The sequence below is a fragment of the Pteropus medius genome, unplaced genomic scaffold (genome assembly GCF_902729225.1).
Source record: "Pteropus medius unplaced genomic scaffold, Ma_sr-lr_union100, whole genome shotgun sequence".
NCBI lineage: Eukaryota > Metazoa > Chordata > Mammalia > Chiroptera > Pteropodidae > Pteropus > Pteropus medius.
In genome coordinates, this window is record NW_024352787.1 from 21543754 (window position 1) to 21570176 (window position 26423).

The window sequence follows — 26423 nt, forward strand, 5'->3', positions numbered from 1 at the left end:
TCCTTAGGTTACCTAGGGTCTTTCAAAAGTCACCTTATTAGCATAAGGAAAGATACCATTATTCTTCTCAGTACTTAAGAAATTTCAAGTGTTTTAGGAACTCTGTTCCAGAAATGGGGGACAAAGACCAAATATATGTTTATTATAAATCACAACATTACACATATCTATACTTGTATGACTGTGTTCCATAAACATATTGAATAAGTGTTTTAATGTGTTTATCTGTTATTACTCTAACAGAAATGATGTTCCACTGGTCTCATAGGTTATGTACGCTTTTTCCCCCCTATTCTTCAGATTAGATAATGAATAGACATTTCTACTCTTTGAATGGAGAGATGTTGGTCAAAGGGCAGAAAATTTCACTTATGTAGGATGAATAAGTTCTTGAGATCTAATGATCTAATGTACATGGTGACTATAGTTAATAATATTATATTGTATACTTCGAATTTGCTGAGAGTAGATCTTAAGTGTTCTCACTTCACACAAAAAAGGTGGTGTATATGTTTATTAGCTTTATTGTAGTTATCATTTCAGTGTTCTGTATATGTAAATATCATGTTATATACCTTAAAAACACACGTTTAAAAAATAAAAATAAAACAAAGTATGAGAATAATATCTCACCAAATGGAAAATATCAATAAAGAGATAAAACAATAATAACTAGATAGAAATTCTGGAGTTGAAAAGTACAGTAACCGAAATGAAAAATTCACTCGTTGGGTTCAAGAGGAGATTTGAACTGAAAGAAGAAAGAAAGGAAATAAACTTGTAGATAGGTTAGTTGCTGAGAAACAGAAAAAAAAAAAAGCATACAAAACCTCTGAGACCTGCGGGACATCATCAGGTATACCAAAGTACACATAATGGGAATTCTACTAGTAGAGGAGGTACTGAATAGAGCAGAAAGAGTATTTGAAGAAGTTATGGTTGAAAACACCAATTTTAATGAAAAACATATCTACATACCTCAGAAGTTCAGTGAACTTGAAGTATGACAAAACCATACAGATCCACATCTAGACACATCATAATCAAACTGTAGAAAAACAAAGAGAATCTTAAAAGCAGCAAGAGCGAAGGACATACGACATACAAGGGACCCTTACTAAGAGTAACAACTGTCTTTTTCACTGGAAACCATGGATTTCCGAAGGCAGCACAGGATGGCATATTCATGCTGCTAAAAGGAAAAAAAACTCAACTAAGACTTCTATCTCTGCCAAAACTGTCCTTTGAATAAGAAGGAGAAATGAGGTGATCTTTATAAACAAAATTGAGAGAATTTGTCAGCAGCCTCCAACCTGCCTCCAAAAGATGCTAAAGGGAGTCCTTCAGGCTGAAATGAAAGAACACTAGATTCTAATCTGTATAAGATTTTTTTTTTTAATGGGTAAAGCCAACTATATAAGTTGACTCAACACTAGCCTGCCTGGTCCCTAGAAAAAGGAAGGCTTCCAAAGATCACTTGCTTCAAGAAGGCAAGGATAGAGCCACACTTCTCTCCACTTTTTAGGAGTCCTGCTCCTTTTCTTCATTCAGTTTGTGATTTTTGATTACATTAATGGGGTAATCTTTTCACCATTCTAATTCTAAGTAAATTAATAAGTAGGCTTAATATTATTAGTCAACAGGAAATGCAAATTAATACCATAATGAGATACCCCTACATATCCACCAGAATGGTTAATATTAAGTGGCTAGACAATATGTAGTATTGGCAGGGATATAAGCAAGTGGAACTCTTAATGTTGGTGGGAGTATAAACTAATGTAACCACTTGGGAAAACTACTTATAGCTACTTAGCAAAACATATGTATACCTTATGACTCATCAAATACACACCTGAGTATATATGCAACAGAAAGAAGTTATACACTTAAAGAAATTATACCAAAGACTTACAAAAATATTTATAGCAGCACTATTCGTAATAATTGCCCAAAGCTGGAAACGAATCCAAATGCCCATCAACAGGGAATAGATAATGTGGCATATTCATACAATGGAGATACTATTCAGCAATAAAAATGGAACAAACTGCTGATACATACAATATGGTTGTATCTTACAAATACTATTCTTTGCATAAAAAGCCAGACACAAATGAGTGTATAACTAAGTTTCCATTCATATGAAGCTCAAAAATAGGTAAAACTGATCTATGTAGTAGTTAGAATAGCGGTTATCTTTAGACTACTGACTGAGATGCAACACAAAGGAGCCATTTTGGAAGCTAGGGGTTTTCTCTGTCTTGTTCTGGGTGGTGGTTACATGGGTGTATATATAAAATTTTGAGTTAACCACTTTAAAATTGCTGTTCTCGAGGTTCTGTTTGTATTCCATATTATGACGGTTAAGATCCTGAAGAAATATTAAAGATTAAAATTATTTGTCTTTGAGAGAAAATCATAAACCTAGGTCTAATGATGAATTTGCTGGTTGGCCTATTTAGTTTTAGGTAATATTTGAATACTTGGTCACATATGTTATTTTTGAAGTTAAAAATGGGATAAGGGCAAGTATCACCAACATATAACTTTTGAGAAATGAATTGCCAGTGTTTTTACAGCTACTTGGAGGCCATAAAAAAGAAATGAAATCTGTTCTTGCAAAGAATGCAACACTGGCCAAACACCAAGATGTTACACAGAGAAAATAAAACAAGCAGAGACAAAACCACAACAGAGCTGCTTTAACCCAGAATGTTCAAGGAACTAAAGAATAAGGACTGAGATATGACCAGGGCACAGGGGAGAGGAAGATTAATCAGGGAAGGAGAGATATTTTTCTTGACCTTGTGTAACAATCTAAGGCTTGAAAAGCTTATTTTTATCTGAAGAATCAGAAACAGATTTCTCCAGTTTATTCATTTAGTCAATAAATATTTATTGAGCTCCTGTTATGTGCCTAGCACCATTGTAGGCACTTGGGATACAGTAGTGAACAAAACAGACAAAAATTTCTGCTTTTATGGAATACATATTGAGGATAGGAGTGGGGCAGGAATGTATATGCACGTTATATATGTTGCAATGAGTTTACATTAGCTGCTTTTCTTGTTTAGCCATAGTTTAGCCTTCAACTACACATACTTTCTGGAACCTCCAGTTTAATGCTGCTAGTGAAGCCCCAGTACTCTTTCTAATGAGACATTCCTCAGTACTTTAATAATAAAATCTCCTTGCAAATGAATCAGGATTGATCTGTCTTGATAAGTGGTAAGAAGAGAATAAGAAATAGATCCAAATCATCTAGGAATTTAGAACAGTGGTGTGGTATCTTACACAAAAGAATAATAGGATTCTAAAGTCAATGCAGACAAAAGCTGAAATTAATTAAAATAGAGAAAATAGTAGAAAGGATAAATAAAAACCCAAACTGGTGATTTAAGATGATCAATAAAAAGGTAAACCCTATGCAATATATATGAAGGCAAAAGAGCAAATGTGTATCACATAAAGGATGAGAAAGGAGAAATAATCACAGATATAAAAGAAAAGAATTATATGATAATACTACATGAAAGTACGTTTGTACTAATTGAAAGCCTAGAGACGATAACTGATTTTTCAAGTTAGGTGGAAAGCTTAAATAGGTTGATTAGCATCAAAGAGATTGAAAAGGCAACCATTTGAAAAAGCATAGGTGATTAACAATTGAATTGTTCCTAACCTTAGAGAACAGATGAGTTCGATGCTGTTTAAACTATTTGAGGTCATAGAAAAAGATGGAAAAATCCCCAGTTCATCTTATGAAACCAAGATTTAATGACAGAACCCAATAGGAATTACAGAAAAGAAAACCTCGGATCAATTTTCTTATGTCTATAGATGCTAAAATCATAAATAAAATATTAGTAAACAGAATTCAGCAGTATATCTATGACTGATGAGCTATTATGACCAAATAGTTTCATTTCAAAAATGAAAATGGTTCATACCAGAAAGATCTATTAGTATAATTCACTATATCAGTAAATTAAAAAGAATCATATAATCATGTCATTTCAGTGCTGAAAAGGCTCTTGGTAAAATGACAAGGCTCTTGTCATTTATAATAAAAAGAAATAGAAAAAACTACTTAAATATGATAAAGACTATTTTTGCACTTAACATGTTTTTACTGCACACCCATTATATACCAGGTAATCTTCTACATACTAGGGTTAGAGCAGTTAACAAAACAGACAAAATGAAACAAACCTTTTTTTTCAATGAACTTACATTAGCATTTGGGAGCCATCCATAAAAAATAAATAAGTTAAATATCTCGTTTGTCAGATGGTAATAAGTACTGTAGAGAGAAATGAAGCAGAGAATAGTTATTTGCCAAGAGCTGGGGTATAGGAATAGTAGAGTAGTCCTCATTGATAAGGTAATATTTCTAGCAGGGACCTATGGAAAGAGCAAGAGCAGATGAACAAAACAGTGATTCCTGCCCTCATGGAGCCTACAATCTAGTGGAAAGAGACAAACAAACAAACAAACAAAAAAACCCCATACAAAACAAAAGCATATAGTAGGAGGTTATAAATGCCATGAGAAAAAAAATCAGGAAAATAAAGGGGACCAAAACCAAGGGGATTTTGAGGGATAGGTTGTAATATTAAATAGAGTGGTCAGGATATGCCTCATTGAAAAGGTGAGATCTGAGGAAAGTCTTGAAGGAAGTGAGGGTTTTACCCAAGTGGACATTGAGGAAAGAATGTTTCAGGCAGAGGAAAGAGCCTCCTATGTAATGACGCTGATGAAGAGCAGCATGCCCGGCTCAGGCAAGCAATTGCAAAGAGGTCAGTGGACTGAAACCAAGTAGATGTGGGAGTATGTGGAGGTCAGATTGTTATGTAAGGACTTGCAGTCCACTGTAGGGACTATTTAAAAATAGTTTAATGATTTTTAATAAGTCAAACACCCTTATAATTATCACCCATGTTAAGAAATTAAACTGCCAGTCAATCCAAAAGTCTTCCCATGTACCCTCTTCTCAAATTCTCTTTTCCCCGGAGACTATCCACTATCCTATCACTTTTAGAAATCACTTCCTTACATTTTGTTATAGTTCTATCACCCAATTATGCATCCCTATATACTACAGTCTTACCCATTAAAAGTAATTTGACATGTCTTTTAAGTTTCTTTTAATCTACAGGTTTCCAAACACTCCATTCCTTTCTTTAGTATATACTTTAGTTTTGAAAAGCCTGTGTATTTTAATCTGTAAAGTTATTTGTAATCTGAGTTTTGCAGTCGAACTGCTGACTGTCCTACATATTCCTCTGAATTTTGTACTTCATGCAAATTGGCAGCTGAATTCAGAGGCGTAATAAGACTCAAGATCTGATTTGGCAAGGCTGTACATTATGTCTTTCTTTTTGTGATTTTAGCAGTCATGATCCTCAGTGCCTAGATTCATTAATTTGTTCAATCATACAAAATTTTGATATTCTAATCTAATTTCTCTATATTAGTTGGAAAAATTTTATAAAGTGATACATCCCTGCATCTACTATTTGGTTACTCAGAGTTATGGTTAACATAGGAAAATGGAATAAGCATTTGATTCTTATTCGTTATTTGCTAATTTTCAAGATGAATTGGTTCCTTATATCTTCCCAGGAGACCAATTTGATGATTTCAATCTATAGCAATTATTATTTTTGAAGTTCAAATTGTCTCTTTTCTGGCTACTAGAAGATATTTCAGATTAGCTACTGTGTACTTTTGCCATGACTATAGTAGTATTGTATAACTTCCTTCCTATCTGGTATGACAAGATATACGCTCAGCCCAGATCAGGAATCAGTCATTTCTTCAATATGCCTTAGTTTCTCTTAGTGAAATATGGTAGATCACTATCTGGTCAGACTATCTCAGTCCTTTTTCAGTGCCCCTAATTATTTTGGTTGTCTCTAGTTTATTTTCTAGTATAGGGGTTGGCAAACTATGCCTTCTCACTTGTTTTTGTATGGTCTGCAAGAATGATTTTTACAAATTTTTTAAGGGTCATAAAATTAAAGGAAGATGTGCAACAGACTGTGGCTTGAAAGCCTAATATATTTGCTCTTTAGTCTTTCACATAAAGTTGGTTGACTTGCATGCTAGTAAATTCTTCAGAAGGTGTCTGTGAAAACAATATTCCCTGATTTCTTAATATTGATAATAGATGCTCTGTGCCCTCTATAGCTGAAAGTTAGTTTTACTGGATATAAATTTCTTGGCTCAATTTTCTTCCATATGTACGTTAAATAGATCACTCCATTTTCTTCTGGCAAAAGTATTCATGTTGAAAAGTCTAATTTCAATTCTTATTTTTTTATTTGCTCTTCAACTTGTCTCTTATTGTTAAGTCACTTGCTCATTTTGCCTAGACACTCAAAGAATTTTTTTCCCTTTAAAGTGCCATAATTTTCCTGGAATATGTCTTGATGTTGATCATTAAAAGCAGATATTCTCAGGCAGACCATGTACTCTGTCAATATATATCTAAAAAAAAAAACCATTTTAAAGAACATTTTCTTTGAATTTTGGTTTTTAGTATTTTCTCTGTTCCCCAACTTTGATTTTTCTCCTTCTTCAAAGACTTCTATTCATATGTTGGGTTTGAGACAATTATTAGACTTCTGAGTGACTGTAAGAAAATAAAAATCACATTTAGTCATATCACTCTCATTGTTAGCATTATGGTATGATTCTATGCATATATATAACATGCATATATAACATATTTTTACAAAACTGAATTTCTGTTGTGTGCACATTTTAAAATCCTCTTTCACAGGATATAACCTGAGCATTTTCTAAGAGTGAAATAGTCTTTGAAAATAGTATTTTTAATGGTATTTCATCTTTTGTTTTACTGTGATAAGTCTAACCATATAGATTATGTACTCTTTTACCCATTTCTTTTTGCATGTCTCTTCCAACCTTGATGCTTTAGTCCAGAGGATTTGGTTTCCTGTAGTAGTTGCTGTGTATCATAATTCACATCTGTGGTTTGGCAGCCTGCCTGGCTGTAGTGTTTAATTAAGACTCATGGAAGATCCATGCTTTTAAAATGAGTGTCCTGGTGGATTACATTCATCCCAGTCATTCAGAACTTTGGTACTGTTTCTATGCTCTGAGGAAGAGATCCTTTTACTATGAATGCTACAGTGGGAAGGGAGCCTGTACACTACATAATGGAGAGAACCTGCAGATTCATAGATACCTTGCCTTGCAGTGCTGTGCCTGGGCTGTGGGTGTTGAAATATACCAGTCTGTCATGCTTTAATGTCCCCGTGAGACTAGAGGGTATACAGTAGTACACTTCAGGCCTAACTGTTGGTTCATTTCTAGAAGGACAGAAGGAGTAAGAGAGATTTAGTGAGCTCCATCCAGGCTGCAGGGTGTTGTCAAGAAAAGAAAATCAGGCTCTCTGGACCAGGCTCATTTCTCTCTAAAAACTACGCTTTTGAACAAAGAATGACAAACTTTTTCTGTAAAAGGCTAGATATTTTGGGCTTTATATAGGCCACATGATTTCTGCTGTAACTATTCAGCTTTGTCGTAGAACTAAAGCAACCACAGTGCAGAAAGAAGTGGACATGTCTATGTTCCAGTGAAACTTTATTTACAAATTAGGCAGCAGGCCAGTTTTGACCATAGTTTGCCAGTCTCTGCTTTTGAACAATCTTTTTGAATCTGTGTCTCTATCTGTTAGTGGTCAAAATCCCCAGTCTCTGAGGATCAGTTTTTTTAGATCACAAAGCTTGATCTCAGGTCCAACTTTCAGGTCTGCATTCTCTCCACTACACTGATCTGCCTTTTAGAAAAAGGCCAACTAAATATCTAGAACCCATGGGAAGAGAGGGAAGGTGAGCCGGATAAGCTGATTTGGAACTAGGAAGCAACTCTTGAAGAGTTTAAGAGTGGAAAGTTTGTGTGACTCACTGACAGTGACCTCCTGAAGGATTGGGATCACATTTTCTGTTTTTTTTTTTCTATTTTATTTTATTTTACTTATCTATCCTTATAGATCAACAAATGTCTTTCTTGAACTGATAAGTGCAAAGTAAACACTATTGTTTCTTTTCCTCCTCTCATGCTCCCCATTCAATCAACTTCAGTACATCCTTAACTCTCCTCATGTGCCATTCTCTAAATTCACCAGCTTCTAAAACTCACTCATCAACTGTGTGAAAGCTGAGACCCTTTCCCCCTCCTCCAGACCCTACATGCCCTTAAGATACAGTCTTATATTGAGATTGACACATTGTTTCTGTAAATGGCTAAATAGTAAATCTTTTTGTTTGGAGAACCATGTGGTCTTTACCTCAACTACTCAACTCTGCCATTGTAGCACATGAGTAGCCATAAACAAATAAAAATGGCTGTATTCCAATAAAGCTATGACACTGAAATTTGATTTCATATGATTTTCATATGTTATGGAATATTATTCTTTTGATTGTTAGAAAACCATTTTAAATGTAAAAGCCGTTCTTAGCTTTAAGACCAGACAAAAACAGACAGTAGGACTAGATTTGACCTGTGACTCATAGATTGCTCACCCATGCTTTAGTTTGGTAATTTTCCCTGACTCACGTCCCACCCCAGGAGAAGAATTAGCCTAGTTCTGTCACATGCATTCCCATACTATAGTTTCTAACCTCTGTTATTACAATTATCATGCTATGTATTAATCATGTGTGTATGTTATCTTTCTTACTGGACTCTGAGCTTCTTGAGAGGAAGACTGGCTTAGTCATTCATCTTTACATTTTTAGTATTTAACACTTCATCTGACACATTGTGGGTATTTAAAAAATATTTATTTTGAGTTTTATGCTCAATAAATATAAAATGCAATCACTGCTGTGTTAAAGAGAAATACCTGATTGGTATGCAGTAGGCTTTCCAAATTCTTCCCTTAAGGCGTCCATGGTACCTGCATTTGCTGCTAGTGGTTCTTGTCACTCAGTGGTTATATAACAAAAGCCTTTCCAAATTCTTTCATTTTATAGTTTTATCTCTTTCCAGTAAGAGGTGATTGAACTTTATCTTTAAATCATTTTTTTCAATTATAATGATAAATAGTAGCTTTCAATTTTCTTATGAACCAGTGCTATAATATTATTAGATGAAAAAATAATAATAGCTATTGTTTATTGAGCACACACTGCATTCTAGTCTCAGTCAACTCTAATTTTCCTTTAGAACTTTGGTAACTTTCTGACTGCTATCAATTTACCTTTTTCTTTGTTCTCTACACCTGAAACAAAACAAAGCAACAACATCATATGTTTTTCCTCCATGCTATCTATTGTAGTAAATGATATTATCATCTATTCAGTCCTTCAAGTCAAATCTGAATTCATCTAGACTCCTTTCCCTCCTTCCCCCAAATCTAATTGGCCACTAAGTCTTATAATTTTTTTCAATCTATGGAATTTTTCTTCTTTCTATCTCAATTTCATTTGCTCTAGTTGAAACTTTAATCTTTTCTCAACTCTTCCAGTATATAGTTGAACTTCTTTACTGGTTTTTCTGACCCTGTTTGTCTCATCCTTCAATGGACTCTTCCTGTAATTATCAGTATTGAATGCTTATATCAGCATTGAATGCTGATAATCTGACCATGTCACTCCTGTGATTAAAACCCTTCTATCATTCCCCAACACTTTCAAGATAAAGCCAACTTCCCAATGCAAGACCTTATGTATGACTCCAGTGCTTTACACAGATGTGTTTCAGGATTCAGAAAATTTTGGATTTTAGAAATATCACATGATGTACATAACACATTATAAAACATCTGCTGGCTCTGGATCAAACACATTAATATTTCTGCATCAAAGAGGACTATTGTTTATGCCAAGTAGAATAAAGACTATACATAGATTCCTATCAGTTCAGGTCATGTTTTTCTGCTAAATAAGTTACAGAAAAATGTTGAGTTTTTGGAGCTTTTTGGGTTTCAGAATTTGGGATAAGAGATTGTGACCCTGTAGATGTCCAGTGGTCTGCTGAAGCTGGTTTGCCCCAACTGCAGAGGGACCATTTTGCATATCTCTTCCCAACTCTGCAGTTGGTGATTTCATGTTGGTAGCTTGATATCAGCCATAGTGGGAATATTTACACATGAGCATCAGTAAATGCAACAAATTCTGGCCTTTTCTTCCCTGGAGAGCAGGTTGTTAAACATTACCAGCACAGCACTATTTGTATGTATTATATGTATAGTACATCTGCATGTTTTTAGCATTGTGGCAAACTAACTTGCTCACTCTACATAGAGCAAAAGGCCAAGATTTTCAGAAAGGTATAAATTTAAAAAGATAATACGACAGCAGTAGAGAAACTAGAAAAAATCTTGGGAACTTTGGACTCAGACAGACATGCGTTCAACTTCTAACTCCATTATTTCCAGACTGTGACTCTGGATAAATCACTTACCTTCTCTGGGTATCAGTTTACACATCTGAAAAAATGGGGACTGATATTATCTTTCTCTTAAGTTTGTTTAAAGGACTGAATGATATATTATATGCAAAGTATCTGACATAGAATGAACAGAAAATGTTATTCCTTGTTTACTATAAACTTTTTATTTTCCTGGAGATATTTATCTGAAGACATGGCTCGCATTCTTTAACATTCCTAATGTATCCATAATAAATATCATGTAGTTTGCACTGGAAATTCTCTTGTTATTTCATCTCGTGTCAATTGATCTATTTATAAAGTTATGATCCTTGACTTCTCTAGAGCATGTTTGTATAATCTAAACTTGTAGGGTTTTTTTTTTCCCATGAAAAGCTTTTAGTTATTCATTTCATAATCATTTTTTGAGTATCTGTTTTATGTTAATGTGCTAGGTGCTGGGGATGGTAAGATTAAGAAGATATAAACCCTCTTTATATTTTGGTGGAATGATAGTTGGGCATTGAACCAACTATTTAGTGCAGGAAAATTGGAGGCTTCTGTAGTAATCTGGGTGAGAAATGATGGTGACATGAATGAAAGTAGTGGCAATAAGAATGGAGGAGAGATTGTTCTACTCAAAAATAAAGTCTATTGAACTAGACTTAATTTCTTTCTGTTCTATCCCAGAACCTGGCTTTGCTTGTGGATAGGGGATGTGCTATTTATAAAGATAAGAAGATGTACATGGAGAAAAGTAGATTTTGAGCAGAAAGTGATGAGTCCAGTTTTGGACCATCTTAATTTTGAGGTGTGTATAGGGTGTATGGGCATGACCATGTAATTTATCATACAAACTTGAACATTTAGAAGAGTGAGTGGGATGTGTTATTAATAATTAAACTAGACTAATAGGTATAAACTGGACCTGTCCTGGACAAACCAGAATGTTCTTTACACAGGTAAAGAAAGTCAAGCAAAGATCATTACAGATGAAGACATCCAGGGAACATGTGTAGAGTGAAGAGAGTAGTGGGTTAAGTGGAGTCCTGGAGATTTTTGTTTTTACTATCTCTATGCTGTACATTACATCCCCATGATTTATTTATTTTATAACTAGAAATTTGAACCTCTTATTTCCCTTCACGTTTTACCCTCCTTTTAAAAACATTTTCAATTACACTTGACATTCAGTATTATTTTATATTAGTTTCTGGTGTACAGCAAAGTGATCAGACATTTATATAATTTATGAAGTGATCCCCCCAATAAGGCTAGTACCCACCTGGCACCATACAAAGTTATTATGATATTATTGACTATATTCCCTATACTGTACTTTACAACCCTATGACTCTACCAATTTGTACTTCTTAATACCTTCTCCTTTTTTACCCAGGCTCCCAACCCCTCTCTCATCTGGCAACCATCAGTTTGTACTCTGTGTTTATTTATTTATTTTGTTCTTTAGATTCCACATATAAGTGAAATCATATGGTATTAGTCTTTCTCTGTCTGACTTATTTCATTCAGCATAATACCCTCTAGGTCGATCCATGTTGTCACAAATGGCAAGATTTCATTATTTTTTTATGGCTGAGTAATATTCCATTGAGTATGTGGACCTTAACTTCTTTATCCAATCATCTATTGATGGGCACATGGGTTGCTTCCATATCTTGGCTATTGTAAATAATACTGCAATGAACATAGGGGTGCATGTATCTTTTCTAATTAGTGTTTTGGATTTTTTTTCTTTATAAATACCCAGAGATGTAATTGCCGAGTCATAACGTACTTCTATTTTAATTTTTTGAGACACCTCCATACTGTTTTCCATAGTGGCAGCACCATTTTGCAATATCACCAGCAGTGCATGAGGGTTCAACCCTTTTTGCCATATCCTTGCCAATACTTGTTGTTTGCTGATTTATTGATGATAGCCATTCTGATAGGTGTGACATGATGTCTCATTGTGGTTTTAATATGCATTCCTCTGATGATTTGTGACATTGAGCATCTTTTCATATGCCTTTTTGCCATCTGTATGTCTTCTCTGGAGAAATGCCTATTCAGGTCTTCTGCCCATTTTTTAATTGGATTCTGCCCCCCAGCTTTATTGAAATATAATAGACAATTAGTTGCTCATATTTACATTGTACAATTCAATGAGTTTTTTTTGATATTATAATTGGCATACAATAATATATTAGTACAGCATAGTAATTAGAGTTCAAGTGATCACTCCAATAAATCAGTACTCCTCTTCCTCACATATTTATTATAACATTGTTAACTATTTTTCTTACTCTGCACTTTATATCTCCATGACTATTTCATAACTATCCACTTGTATTTCTTAATCCCTTTGCCCTTTTTCATTGTTCTCCCAACCCCCTCCTGTCTAGTAGCCCTCAAAATATTCTCTGTATCTATGAGTTTGTTTCCATTTTTGTTGTTATTATTGTTTATTTTGTTCTTTAGATTCTGTATGTATGTGAAATCATGTGGTATTTGTCTTTCTCTGACTTACTTCATTTAGCACAATACCTTCTAAGTCTGTCAAGGCAATATCTTTTACCATCCCCTTCCTTTTAGTCTGTGTGTGTCTTTAATCTGAAATGAGTCTCTCGTAGGCAGCATATATAGGGGTCTTGTTTTCTTATCCATTCAGCTACTCTATCCTTTGGTTGGAGCACTTAATTCTTTTCCATTTGAGGTAGTCGTTGATAGATATGTAGTTATTACCATTCTTTATTCATGTCTTTGATATATTTTTTCTTTTTAAAGAAGTCCTCTGACATTTTCTGTAATAGTGGCTTGGTGTTGTTGAATTCCCTTAGCTTATTTTTGTTTGCGAAGTTCTTTATCTATCCTTTGACTCTAAATGATAGCTTTGTTGGATTAAATATTATTGGTTGTAGATCCTGGGTTTTCAACACTTTGAATATTTTTACAAAGCCTTTCTGTCCTGCAAAGTTTCTTTTGAGAAATTAGCCGCCAGTCTTATGGGTGCTCCCTTGTAGGTAACTGACTGCTTTTCACTTGCTGCTTTTAAGATTCTTTGTATTTAACCTTTGGCATTTTAATTATGATGTGTCTTGGTGTGGGCTTCTTTGGGTTCCTCTTTCTTGGAACTCTTTGAGCTTCCTGAGCCTGTATGTCTATTTCCTTCACCAGGTTAGGAAAGTTTTCCATCATTATTTCTTTGAATAGCTTTTGTTCTCCCTCTCCTCCTCCAGGTACCCCTATTACATGGATGTTTTCACTCTTGATTTTGTCCTAAAGACTCCTCGAAGTATTACTAAATTCTTAGCTTCTTTTTTCTTGCTGTTTTGATTGGGTGACCTTGGCTTCTCTATCCTTTACATCGGTGGTTCGATCATCTTCTTTATTGGCTCTATTGGTTACCTCTGATATACTCTTCATCTCAGATAATGTGTTCTTCATTTCTGACTGGTTTACTTTTATAATTTCCATTTCCATTTTTTTGTTTTTTATCTCTTTATTAAAGTTCTCACTGAGTTCATCTACATTTCCCCTAAGTTCATTGAGCATCTTTATAATCAGTGTTTTGAACTCTGTATCTGTTAGTTTGCTTGTCTCCATTATTCCTGGATCTCTGTTCTGTTCTCATATGGTTTCTGCTTCTTTGTCTTCCCATTTTGTCTTCCTTTCTGTGTCTGTTTCTATGTGCTAAACAAAGTTTCTAAGTCTCCCATTCTTATTATTATGGCTTTGTGTAGTAAGTGTCCAGTGGCACAGTCCTGAGAGGGGTTCAGCAGCAAGTCTGTTTTAGTCCAAGACTGTACCCTGCTCTGGGGCCACAATCCACAGTTGGCAAACAATCCACAGATGCTGTGCTTATAGTTGCCTCAAGAAACTATGCCAGAAACCAAAGTCAGCTGCCACCAGTGTGGGTCTTAGAGTTGGCTTAGCAAGTTGCACAGGACTCACCAAAGATACAACTGGATGTGGCTTGTGTGGGGCCGTGAGCTGGGGGAGGCATATTTTCAGGGAATCCTCTGGGTGGAGCAACCACTGTTACCCAGTTTGATGGCACTTGCTTTCGTACATTGGGTGGGAGGAGGGCTCAACAGAGGAACAGTGGATTCTGCTAGCACTTCTGCCTAGGAGAAAGCCTTGCTTCTGGCCCTCACTCCAACAACTCAGCATCCCCCTGTAAGTCCCTGGTGCCACCCGAGCAGCCAACCCTGTGCTGGTGTTCAGTGTGAGCAAGTTCATCACTGTGAAAGTCTGGTCGCAGACACAACCCCTTTAAGAGACGTCTGCAGCTGCTGTAGCCGCTGTCCCACTCAGCCACTCATGACGGGGCAGCCTCGCATCCTTGCCCCATCCTACCTCCTCCTGTTGTAGGGTGATATCTTGTTTTTCTCCCTAGTTGTAGGGCTTCTGTTCATCTAGATCCCAGGCAACCCTGCTTGCTGTTTGCTCTGTGTTTCTGTCACAACTTTGATGTGGTTGTAAGAGCAAATGAATACAGCCTCTATCATCTATGCCATTTTTCTTGGTCTCTCCTATTTTTTTTTTTTTTTTGATGTTGAGTTGTATGAAACTTTACAAATTTTGGACTTATCATATTCATCATAGGCAAATATCTTCTCCCATCGGTAGGTTGTCTTTTTGTTTTGTTGATGGTTTTCTTTGTTGTGCAAAAACTTTTTAGTTTGATGTAGTCCCATTTGTTTATTTTTCTTCTTGTTTCCCTTGCCTGAGAAGATATATCAGAAAAAATATTACTAATAGTGTGTCAGAGAGTTTCCTTCCTATGTTTTCTTCTAGGAGTGTTTTAGTTTTGGGTCTTACATTTAAGTCTTTAATCCATTTTGAATTTATTCTTGTATATGGTTTAAGAAGGGGATCCAGTTTCATTTTTTTGCATGTATTTGTTCAGTTTTCCCAACACCATTTATTGAAGGGACTGTCTTTACCCTATTGTATATTCTTACCTCCTTTGTCATACCTTAATGACCATAAAGGCATGGATTTATTTCTGGGCTCTCTATTCTCTTCCATTTATCTATGTGTCTGTTTTTATACCAGTACCATGCTGTTTTGATTACTATTCCCTTGTAGTATAGTGTGATATTATATAGCATGATACCTCCAAGTTTGTTCTCCTTTCTCAAGATTACCGTAGCTATTTGGGGTCTTTCGTGGCTCCATATAAATTTTACGATTATTTGTAGTTCTGTGAAAAATGCCATTGGTGTTTTGATAGAGATTACATTGAATCTATAGATTGCTTTGGATAATATGCACATTTTAATGATGTTAATTCTTCCTGTCCATGAGCAAGGTATATGCTTCCATTTATTTGTATCTTCATTTTCTTTCTTTAGTGTCATAATTTTCTGAGTACAAGTCTTTTGCTTAAATTTATTTCTAGGTGTTTTATTATTTTTTTTTGATGCAGTTGTGAATGGGATTGTTTTCTTAATTTCTTTCTGATCATCTGTAATTGGTGTGTAGAAATGTAACTGATTTCTGAATATTAATTTTGTATCCTGATATACTTTACTGAATTTATTTACCAGTTCAACTAGTTTTTTTGGTGGGATCTTTAGGGTTCCCTCTATATAATATCATGTCATCTGCAAATAATGACAGTTTTACTTTTTCCTTTCCAATGTGGATGCCTTTTATTTATTTATTTTTTTTGTCTGATTGCTGTGGCTAGGTCTTACAATACTATGTTGAATAGAAGCGGTGAAAGTGGACATCTTTGTTTTGTTCCTGATCTTAAGGAAAACACTTTTAGCTTTTCACCTGGAGAAATTTTTAAGAGAGGAAAAAGGAATGTGGCTATTGAGCAGAAAGGACCCTGGAACTAGTGGCCTCACAGAACCCCAGGGAAGAATCATTTCATTTTCTTTGGTCTGTGATTTTAGGCAGGGAGCCTCTTTGAAGGATTCCTCATCAAAAAGTGATTATCTGCAGTAAGAGGTCATATACTTAGGGAAAGAGGGTTTTTACCTTTTATTAGAATACTATATTTGAATGACATGTGTTATAATATAAAAATCTCTTAGGCATTTTTATATAAGAAATCACTTGGCCAAAACCTGCTAATTCAGAACCAATTTGTATCTAGATGTCATTTATGTTGTATTTTAATATAAGATTATGAGTTATTTAGTCCAATAGTGAATATAATCACTACAAGCTTAAATTTAGTACATTTCTAGATTAAAAGGTAGAACACGTTTAATCTGTAATATTAAAAGTCATAAATAGCACTTTTTTCTTTCATAGAAAATAGGATTCTTTAGGAAGTCAACAGAAAAATAGAACAAATGGATATTTTGCATACTTAGTGGATTATGGTTGGCCGTTTTCTCTCCAGTAATTTATTTTGAAAAATTTCAAATGTACAAAGAATTGAAAGGGTTATATCCAGTAGCTACAATTAAGATTTTGCTGTACTTGCTGTATTACATATCTGTCTGTCTTGTCATTCATCAGACCATCTTGTTGATTTATTTATTTTTGATGGGTTTCAAGTAGGTTGACTGGCTGTTTTTCTAAGCAGTCATTGTTAAATTTTTTTCTGAATGTTGTGGTTTAAATGTCAACACATTTTGTATAGATGTTTTCAACTAACCCTTTTTCCTATTTCTAGAGATCTGAGATTCCCAATAATCACCGTCAAGTTTAGAACATTAAAAAAAGTCTGGTAATAGTGTTAAGCCTGATTAGTGCCCTCTTTCTCAATAGCTTTGTAATCGAGACACTCATGATTTTTAAAGTTATCAAAAATAATATCCAGTGTTCTTTTAACACTATTTTTTGGTATTCTAAATAAATATTTATGCATAGTATATTGTTTTCAGGGTGGAGAGATCAACGGACCAAGTCATCAAGCCAGTCAATGTGGGAGCTCTATCAAAATGGGTTGGGAAAATACCTCCAGATGTTTTACAAGACATGGCAGTGATTGCACCCATGCTTGCCAAACTTGGATATGATCCACATGCCAATCCACCTAACTACGGAAAACCTGATCCCAAAATCCTTGAAAACACTAGAAGGGTAAGTGAGATTTTTTAAAGTGACTCGAGAAAGCTGGATATGCAATTTGGGTTCTGAAACCTTTTTTTTGTTGTTGTTCCTTGCTTTTTTATGATCAGAAAATTATTTTTAATTTGTAGAACACTTTATCATCATATGTCTTCCACTGAATTTTAAGGAAAACTGTGGCTCCTCCCAGGTGCTATAGGAGCAGTTCTTTAATATATTTTGACCAATTTCTAGGAATGGTGCTTGCCATTGAGGAAATTTATTCTTATAGCTGATTACCACAAATTTGCATAAATATTAGAATTACTAGTAACCTCACTTCTAGTTTCTTTTTTTTTCTTTGAATCTAATGACTACTTTTAAGCCTTTGTTTATATGAGGCACGATTTCTCGATACTTGAAAACTAAACATTGACTACATTAGAAAAATAAACAGATGCAATAAATACCCTCTGATTGAGAGAAACTTCCTATTAAAATATAATTATAGCTTTTCCTTTTAATAAGTTATGCCTACGTCTTCATATAATATTGTTCCAGAAAAAAATGAAAACTCAAAGAGCTATTCTGAATATATACCTTACCAGTTGAATCTACTTCAAATCAGACCTTAATTTATTATTTTTTTAAAATTCTGATAAAATATACAAAATGAAAGGATTCCCGGATCCAATTCCAATTTGCATGTGTAGGCTTCCCCATACCAATAAGCAATTCTCTGATGCCTGAAGGGTGTCTGAGAATGCAACTCAATTCTAGTACCATCACCCAGAGATTGAATCAGATCCCACAGGTAAAGAGCACATTCTCACAGATCACCCTCCACATCAGATACCAGTCACAAACTCAGATTGTTGCCTGTGCTTGTGACTGATTGGCTACAAACCAGAGGTTCCTATGACCCCTTTGTCAGGTTCGACTAAGTTGCTAGAACGGCTCATAGAACTCAAGAAAACTCATTCACCCACTTGGATTAAAGATTTATTACAAAGGACATTAAAGGATAGGAGTCAAACAGCCAGGTGAAGAGATACATAAGGCATGGTCCTGAACAAAGGAGTTTCTGTCCTCATGTTGCCGAGGCCCAGTGCATGGTAGCATTCTGGTTCCCCAAGGTGGAAGCTCTCCAAAAGGGGCCAAAGAGCTGTTCTTTTGTTTTTTTATGGAGGCTTCATTACATAGTCATAATTGATTAATTAAGTCTTTGGCCATTGGTGATTGATTCAACCTTAAAACCTTCTCCTCTCCCCGGAAATCAGGAAGTGGGTCTGAAAGTTCCAGTTCTCAAAACATAAGGTTGATTCCTACTGGCAACCAGCCCCTTCCTTGGGGTTGGGTCCAAAAGTCACCTCATAACATAATAAGAGATACTGTTGTTGCTCTCATCACTTAGGAAATTTGGGAGCTGTGAGCCAGGAACTGTGGATAAATACCAAACGTATCCAAGAAATATATTTCAATTTTCTGAATGACCAAATATATATATATATAAATATATATATATATATATATATATATATATATATTTATTTATTTATTTATTATAAATCACAATATTGCACACAATGTAGAATTTACCATTTAGTAATTTATAAGTGTACAGTTCAGTGGCATTAAGTACATTTGCATTGTTGTGCAGCTGTCACCACCATCCATCTCCAGAACTTTTTTCATCTTTCCAAACAGAAAGTACTTACTCATTACCCATTCTAACTCCCTCCAGCCCCTCACAACCACAATTCTACTTTCTGTCTCTAGATGTATTCTTTTTTGAAACTATAATTTAAAGAAGACTACCATGTTAGCATAAGTTCACTGTTAGATTATTTGATTTCAAGATTAAAATTCCATGCCGATCTCTGGTATTCTCTTGTTTATGTTAATGATCTCTCCACCTCACAACCGTATAATATATTATCTCTTTATTCTTTCTTTTGATACCTTTAATTGACAAATTTATATTTTATGAGGTTAATTTCCATTGGATTTTTTATTGTAGCTTTTACTTTCATTTTCCTTTTTCAATTCACTAGTGACTATATAGGAATAGTTATTTTCTTATAAATGATCATATATAAAGGCAATTTTTTTATTTTTTAAATAATCTTTGTCCTTTTTATATTTTTTATGTGTAAACATTTTACTATAAAAATATAAGCGCAGTGCATAAAACTTATAAAATTTAAAAGATAAGAGAATAATTCACCTATATTCCACCCAAATGCATATCATTCTTAACATTGTGATGGATTCCCTTCCATCTGTGCATGTTGTTAAACAAAGGTAAGATTACATATCTTACAATCTTACCTTTGCATACACATGATTTTGTATCCATCCCTTTCTTCTTAATATTCATGAGCATTTTCCTATAGTGCTCATATTTTTCATGGTTATGTAATATGTCATTACTTGAGCCACCTTAAGTCCTTTCTGAAACAGTAGTAAGCGAATGAATGAATGAACAAATTAAATACATTTCCCTGGTATGTGTTCTGTAATTCATTTAGCCATTTTTCTTTTGTTGTTTATAATTTTCTCTTTAATACATTGTGCTACAATGAACATCTTTGCACATATTACATTTTAGTTTTAGTTTTAGTTTTTTTTAGGTTAGACTAATTAAAGTGAAATTAAACAGGTCAGAGTATTTGATATTTTTAAAGGTTTTTGATATATGTTGATAAAAAAATTTTTTTGAACTACCAGCATAATATAGATAATTTTATTTTAGATTTTTGCTAATTATAATAGATTTCATTGATAATGTAATTAAACATTTTCCAGTTATTACCTATATGTATACATTCTTTTATGAATGATCTCTTAAGTTTTAAATGTATTACAGTTTTGTGAACTACATTCTGCTAAAGATGAGGTACACATCAGCATCCATTATCATAGTGCCTGATAATCTCTTACTAATTGGTAATTCATAGCTTTTTCCTTTGTAGAACACTGAAATAGTTTTTATAAACCAAGGTACGTGTACAAATGATATTTAGAGGTTTCTCAGCAGTAGACATTATAGTTTTCCTACACACAAGTTGGCTGACTAGATTATTCTTGGCTTGCTTAAGTGGTAGGTTGGGAAGAATGCTGTGGTTTGAATCCATGTGACTAGAGAATTTGTTTCATACACATTTGTAGCTTTCAAAAGGGTTTCAAAACGCACAGTAGAAAGAAACCCTCCACAATCCTATCTATTTCTAAAGTAATAAATAATATTGAGGAAAAAAAGATAAAGTGTGAACTATAATTGTATTTTCCAGTACTTTGTGGTAATGCTTACAAGCTGACATTGTTGTTTTGTGGGGTTGGGTTTCCTAGCTCTTCTTGGTATCCAAATCCTATGTATTTTCAAACTTTTCTTGCCTGTAAAAATTCAGATGCTGATATATAGAGCATTGATGATCATGAAGTTTCATAAAGCAGTGCTGAAAAAAATAACCTTCTATTGTTATCTGTGACATGATATGGGCTCCAAAGAAGGAAGGTGACTGGGGAGACTGTTCTCTTTATGGGGTAGGAATGGGAATACATTCACTTTTTGTCCAAGAATATAACTCCAGTTTTAAGCCCTAGGCCTAAAACTGTTGGTTTTCATACAATTCTGAGTAGTCTAAAAGTATTGGTATCTGAGTCAGCATATTCTGGGGGGCATATTGCCTAGTTTTAAGTAGAAAATCATGTGCTTCATGGTTGCTGTGACTCAGATGGTAAATTGGAAATGAAATGCTAACACATTCCATACCCTTTCCCACATAGTCTCAAATTCGAAAATTGTGGCACATTTCAGTAAATAATGCCCTTTAGGTTGCATCTTTAGCCTCCTCCCTCCCCCAAAGGTTTTTAACCATTTTAGATTTACAGACCTATTTGATTAGATTTACAGACTGATTTGAGAATCTGATGAAACCTGTGATCCCTACCTCAGAAATACATACATACACAAAATTTTACAATTTCAGTGATTTCATAGATGCTCCTGAACCCCATCAGATTAAGGACTTCTGTTTTAGTCTCCTTGATCAAGCTGATCCACTCATGTGGCTTTGATTACAACTTATTTGCTGACGGTCATAAATCTATATCTCTCAGTAAATCTCTTTCCTGAACCCTAGGCTCATAATTCCCAATTGTCTTCTGTATTTCTCCACCTGGGTGGAGAAGACCTGAAGCAATGTCCAAAATTGAACTTCTTGTTGAAACGTGTTCCTTGATAGGCAGAAGCCAGATAGTAGGAAATTGGAGTAGGGGGTGAAATAAGGTTGTGCTCACCTAAATTTGCAGTGTCTCTGATACAGTAAGCAGATACAAGGAGCAGAGTCCTCAGGGCACATGGATCAAGCCAAAAAAAAAATTATTCAAAGACCTGTTTACTAAATCTGAAGAGTGAGCTAAAAGCAGATTCAAGTACAAATGCACTATCCCATTGAAAACCTGAGTAGACAGTACCAAGGAAGAGCAAGTGGTCACATGGAAAAGGTAGATATCAGGGTGCAGAACCCATGGTAGGAATTTGAAGGATTAATTAAGTGAGCTGTGAGAGGAGTTAGGTTAAATCCCTGAACCAAACAGTAGAGAAGCTATGGCAGTTGGAACTGATATTCTTGCATTAAAGGTAGAGCCAGTAATGCAAACTTGTGTTTTCTAGTTTGTGTACACAGTAAAAAAATGTTTCTTCTTGTTTTTCCTATCTCCATGCATAGAATTTCTATTTAGGTCATGTGTAATTAATTGGTCACCAAGTCTTCTTGAAAATACATTGATTCAATCCTATTTTCTTTCAGCTGCATGAGATCAGTTTCTCCTTATTTCTCACATGAATTATGACTTATTCCTCTTTTTGTATGTGGGTTTGTTAAGTCGTTGTTTTACTACATTTTTTATATTCAATGAAAGCCATTTTTTAAAAGCTCAAATCTTAATATATCATTCCCTTGCATAAAATTCCTGACTAGATCCATTGGTACTCCAGGATAAAGCCAAGACTTCTTAGAATCCCGTTTACTTTTTAAATATTTGGAGATTTTCTAGTTATAATTCCATATGGTCAGAGAACACACTCGGTATAGTTTTAGTCCTTTGAAATGTATTGAAAACTGCTTTATGGCCAACATATGACCTCACATCTTTACTCAAGAGAATGTATATTTTGTAGTTGTTGCAGAATTCTATAAATATCAATTAGGTGAAGTTGTTTCCACAGTGTTGCTCAGATCTTGTTGTTATTAATTTTTTGTCTAATTTTAATAATTTTTGGAAAAATGTGATTTTTTTATTTTTCCTTTTATTTCTATCAAATTTACTTCATGTGTTCTCTATTATTAGGAGCATACTCTTTTATAATTTTCTGAGAAATTAACTCTTTTATTATTATGAAATATATATCATTATTTCCAATATTACTCTCTGAAGGTCTACTTTAATATAAAGATAGTGATGACATTATTTTTATTCACATTGTGAATAAAATTATACATGGTATAATTTTTCCATCCACTCTTAATCTATGTATTTAATAAAGTATATTGATTATAAAGAGTTGTAACTGATTCTATTAATCCCATGTTATAATCTTAAATGGAGAATTTAGAAGATTGGGCAAAATGGCATAGATGATAGAAGCTTTGTTCATCCGTTCTTGTGACCACATCAAAATTATGATGGAAACACGGAGCAAACAGCAAGCAGAATTGCCTGGGGTCTCGATGAACAGAAGCCCTACAACTAGGGAGAGAATAAGAAATCACCTTGAAATGGTTGGAGGTAGGAGGAGATGAAGATGCAAGGCTGCCAGGCTCTGAGTGGGTGAGTGAGACAGAGGCTAAGGCAGCGGCAGCTACAGACGTTTCTCTTAAAGGGGCCAGTTGGCAACCGGACTTTAGTGATAAAGGACTTGCTTGCTCTGAGCACCAGCACCAGGTCGGCTGCTCGGGAGGCACCAGGGACTTACACAGGGACACTGAGTTGCTGGAGCAAGGGACAGAGGCAGGCTCTTTCCCAGGCAGAAGTGCTGGCAGTATCCATTGTCCCTCTATTGAGCCCTCCTCCATCCCGGTGCGTGGACAAAGGTGCAGACATAGCTGAGATGTCATCAAACTGGATAACAGAGGTCGCTGTACCCAGAGGATTCCTTGAAACTTCGTGTTTCTCAACTTATGGCCCCACCCAAGCCACATCCAGTTGTGTCATCGGCGAGTCTTGTGCCACTTGCTGAGCATTGCCAAGACTCACATTGGTGGAAGCTAACCTCGGTTTCTGGCATGGTTTCTTGAGGCAGCTATAAGCACAGCATCTGTGGATTGCTTGCTGAATCTTAACAAGTGACCCTGGTGGTACACAGGCTGGGGCTAAACTTGGCTGGCAGCCAGAACCCCTCTCAGGACTGTGCCATAGGACACCTACTACACAAAGCCACACTAATAAGACCAGGAGACTTAGGAGCTTTGATTAGTACATAGATGCAGACACAGAAAGGCAGTCAAATGGGAAGACAAAGAAGCAGAAACCATATGAAAGACTAGAACAGCAATTGAGGAAAAATGGAGTCAAGCAATCTAACAGATGCAGAGGTCAAAATGCCGGTTATAGAGATGCTCAGTGAAATTAAGAGAAGTGTAGATGAACTCAGTGAGAACTTTAACAAGGAGATAAAAAACATAAAAATGGAAATGGAAATTATAAAAGTGAACCAGTCAGAAATGAAGAATGCCTTATCTGAGATGAAGAATATATTAAAAGGAATGAATGGAGTGGATGAAGAAGAGGATCAAATCACCTATATAGAGGATGGGGAAGCCAAGGTCACCCAATCAGAACAGCAAGAAAAAAGTAACCAAGAATATAATAATAATTTAAGGAGCCTATGGGACAAAATTAAGGATAACAATATCCATGACATAGGGGTACCTGAAGAGGGAGAACAAGAACTTGAATATATATTTGAAGAAATAATGATGGAAAACTTTCCTAACCTGGTAAAGGAAATAGACATAGAGCTCCAGGAAGGTCAGTGAGCCCACCAAAAACCATCAACTGAAAGAGGCCCACACCAAGACACATCATAATTAAAATGCCAAAGTTTAAATATAAAGAGAGAATCTTAAAAGCAGCAAGAGAAAAGCAATTAGTTACCTACAAGGGAGCACCCATAAGACTGGCACCTGATTTCTCAAAAGCAGCTTTGCAGAACAAAGGGGCTTGGCACAAAATCTTCAACGTGATGAACACCCAAGATCTACAACCAAGAATATTTTATCCAGCGAAGTTACCATTTAGAGTTGAAGGACAGATAAAGAGCTTCCCAGACAAAAATAAGCTAAAGGAATTTATCAACACCAAGCCAGTAAATATTACAGGAATTGTTGAAGGGACTTCCTTAAGAAGAAAAAATGTTTCAAAAACATGAATAAAGAATGGTAATAACTACATATCTATCAATGACTACCTCAAATGGAAAAGAATTAAGTACTCCAACCAAGAGATAGAGTGGCTGAATGGATACAGAAAACAAGCCCCTACATATTCTACCTATAAGAAACTCACTTCAGAGTTAAAGATACACACAGACTAAAAGGAAGGGGATAGAAAAACATATTGCCTTGATGGACTTAGAGGATATTATGCTGAATGAAGTAAGTCAGATAGAGAAAGACAAATACCACATGATTTCATGTACATGTGGAATCTAAAGGACAAAATAAACAACAACAACAAAATTGTGTACAAACATAGATACAGAGAATATTTTGAGGGCTACTAAATGGAAAGGAGGGTTGGCGGGGACAGTGAAAAATGCAAAAGGATTAAGAAGTACAAATGGGTAGATCCAAAAAATCATGGATATATAAATTGTAGCATAAGGAAAATAGTCAACAATATTGTAAAAAATATGTAAGGGGGAAGAGGGATATTTGATTCAGTGGGGTGACCACTTCATGAGTTATATAGATCTCTAATCAGTATGCTGTACAATTGAAACTAATATATATATTATTGTATGCCAACTACAATTGAAAAAAAATTCATTGACTTGTACAATGTAAATATGAGCAATTAATTGTCTATTATACTTCAATAGAGCTGGAAAAAAATCCTAATTCAATAAATCAGTAAGTAAGTAAATAAATAAATAAATGGAGTATTTAACTCACTTACATGTAATGTAATTACTCACCTGGTTGTATTTTTTTGGTTTAATTTTTATAATTAATATGTTTTATTGATATAAACAGAAAAAAGCGATAAACCATTGAAGACACTGAAAAAAATTTAACACTCCCTCTGGCTATTTTATTTGTAATTGAACTTAATTTGATGATTTTCAATTTCCAAATTAGTACCCTCATCCCTTGTTACACAAGCATAATTGGTTCTCATTTTTTTGTTCAAAAGAAATAAAAATATATAAAGAATTAATTTCCACTACATTTAATGTTAAAATGTTTTTTTAAAAAATAAAGTTTATGTTTCAATTACAGGTCACTTACAACACTATACTAATTTCAGGTATACAACATAATGACCAGACATCCACACAACCCATAAAGTGATCACCTCAATAAATCCAGTACCCATCTGATACCATACATAGCCATTACTGACTTTATTCCTTTGCTATACTTCATATACCCATGACTATTTTGTAACTGCTAATTTGTACTTCATAATTCCTTCTCCTTTTTCATCTAACCCCCAACCATCTGGCAACCATCAAAATGTTCTATGTATCTCTGAGTTTGTTTCTGGTTTGTTTGTTTTGTTTTTTAGATTCCACATATAAGTAAAATTATATGGTATTTGTCTTTCTCTGACTTATTCCACTTAGCACAATACCCTTCAGGTCTATCCATATTGTTGCAGATGGTAAGATTTCATTTTTTTTTTTTTATGGCCGAGTAACACCACACTACTTATAATGTACCATTTCTCTATCCATTCATTTATTGATGGACACTTAGTTT

The 26423-nt window shown here is 34.7% G+C and overlaps 1 protein-coding gene across 2 annotated transcripts in view; it reads left to right on the forward strand.

Annotated features, from left to right (window-relative positions):
* Positions 1–26423, forward strand: part of TPST1 (tyrosylprotein sulfotransferase 1) — a 106479-nt gene that overhangs the window by 43382 nt on the left and 36674 nt on the right. For both annotated transcript variants that reach the window (XM_039848983.1, XM_039848984.1), the window contains exon 3: positions 17268–17466. In XM_039848983.1, the coding sequence (XP_039704917.1) occupies positions 17268–17466 (199 nt within the window). The remainder of the gene's footprint in view (positions 1–17267; positions 17467–26423) is intronic.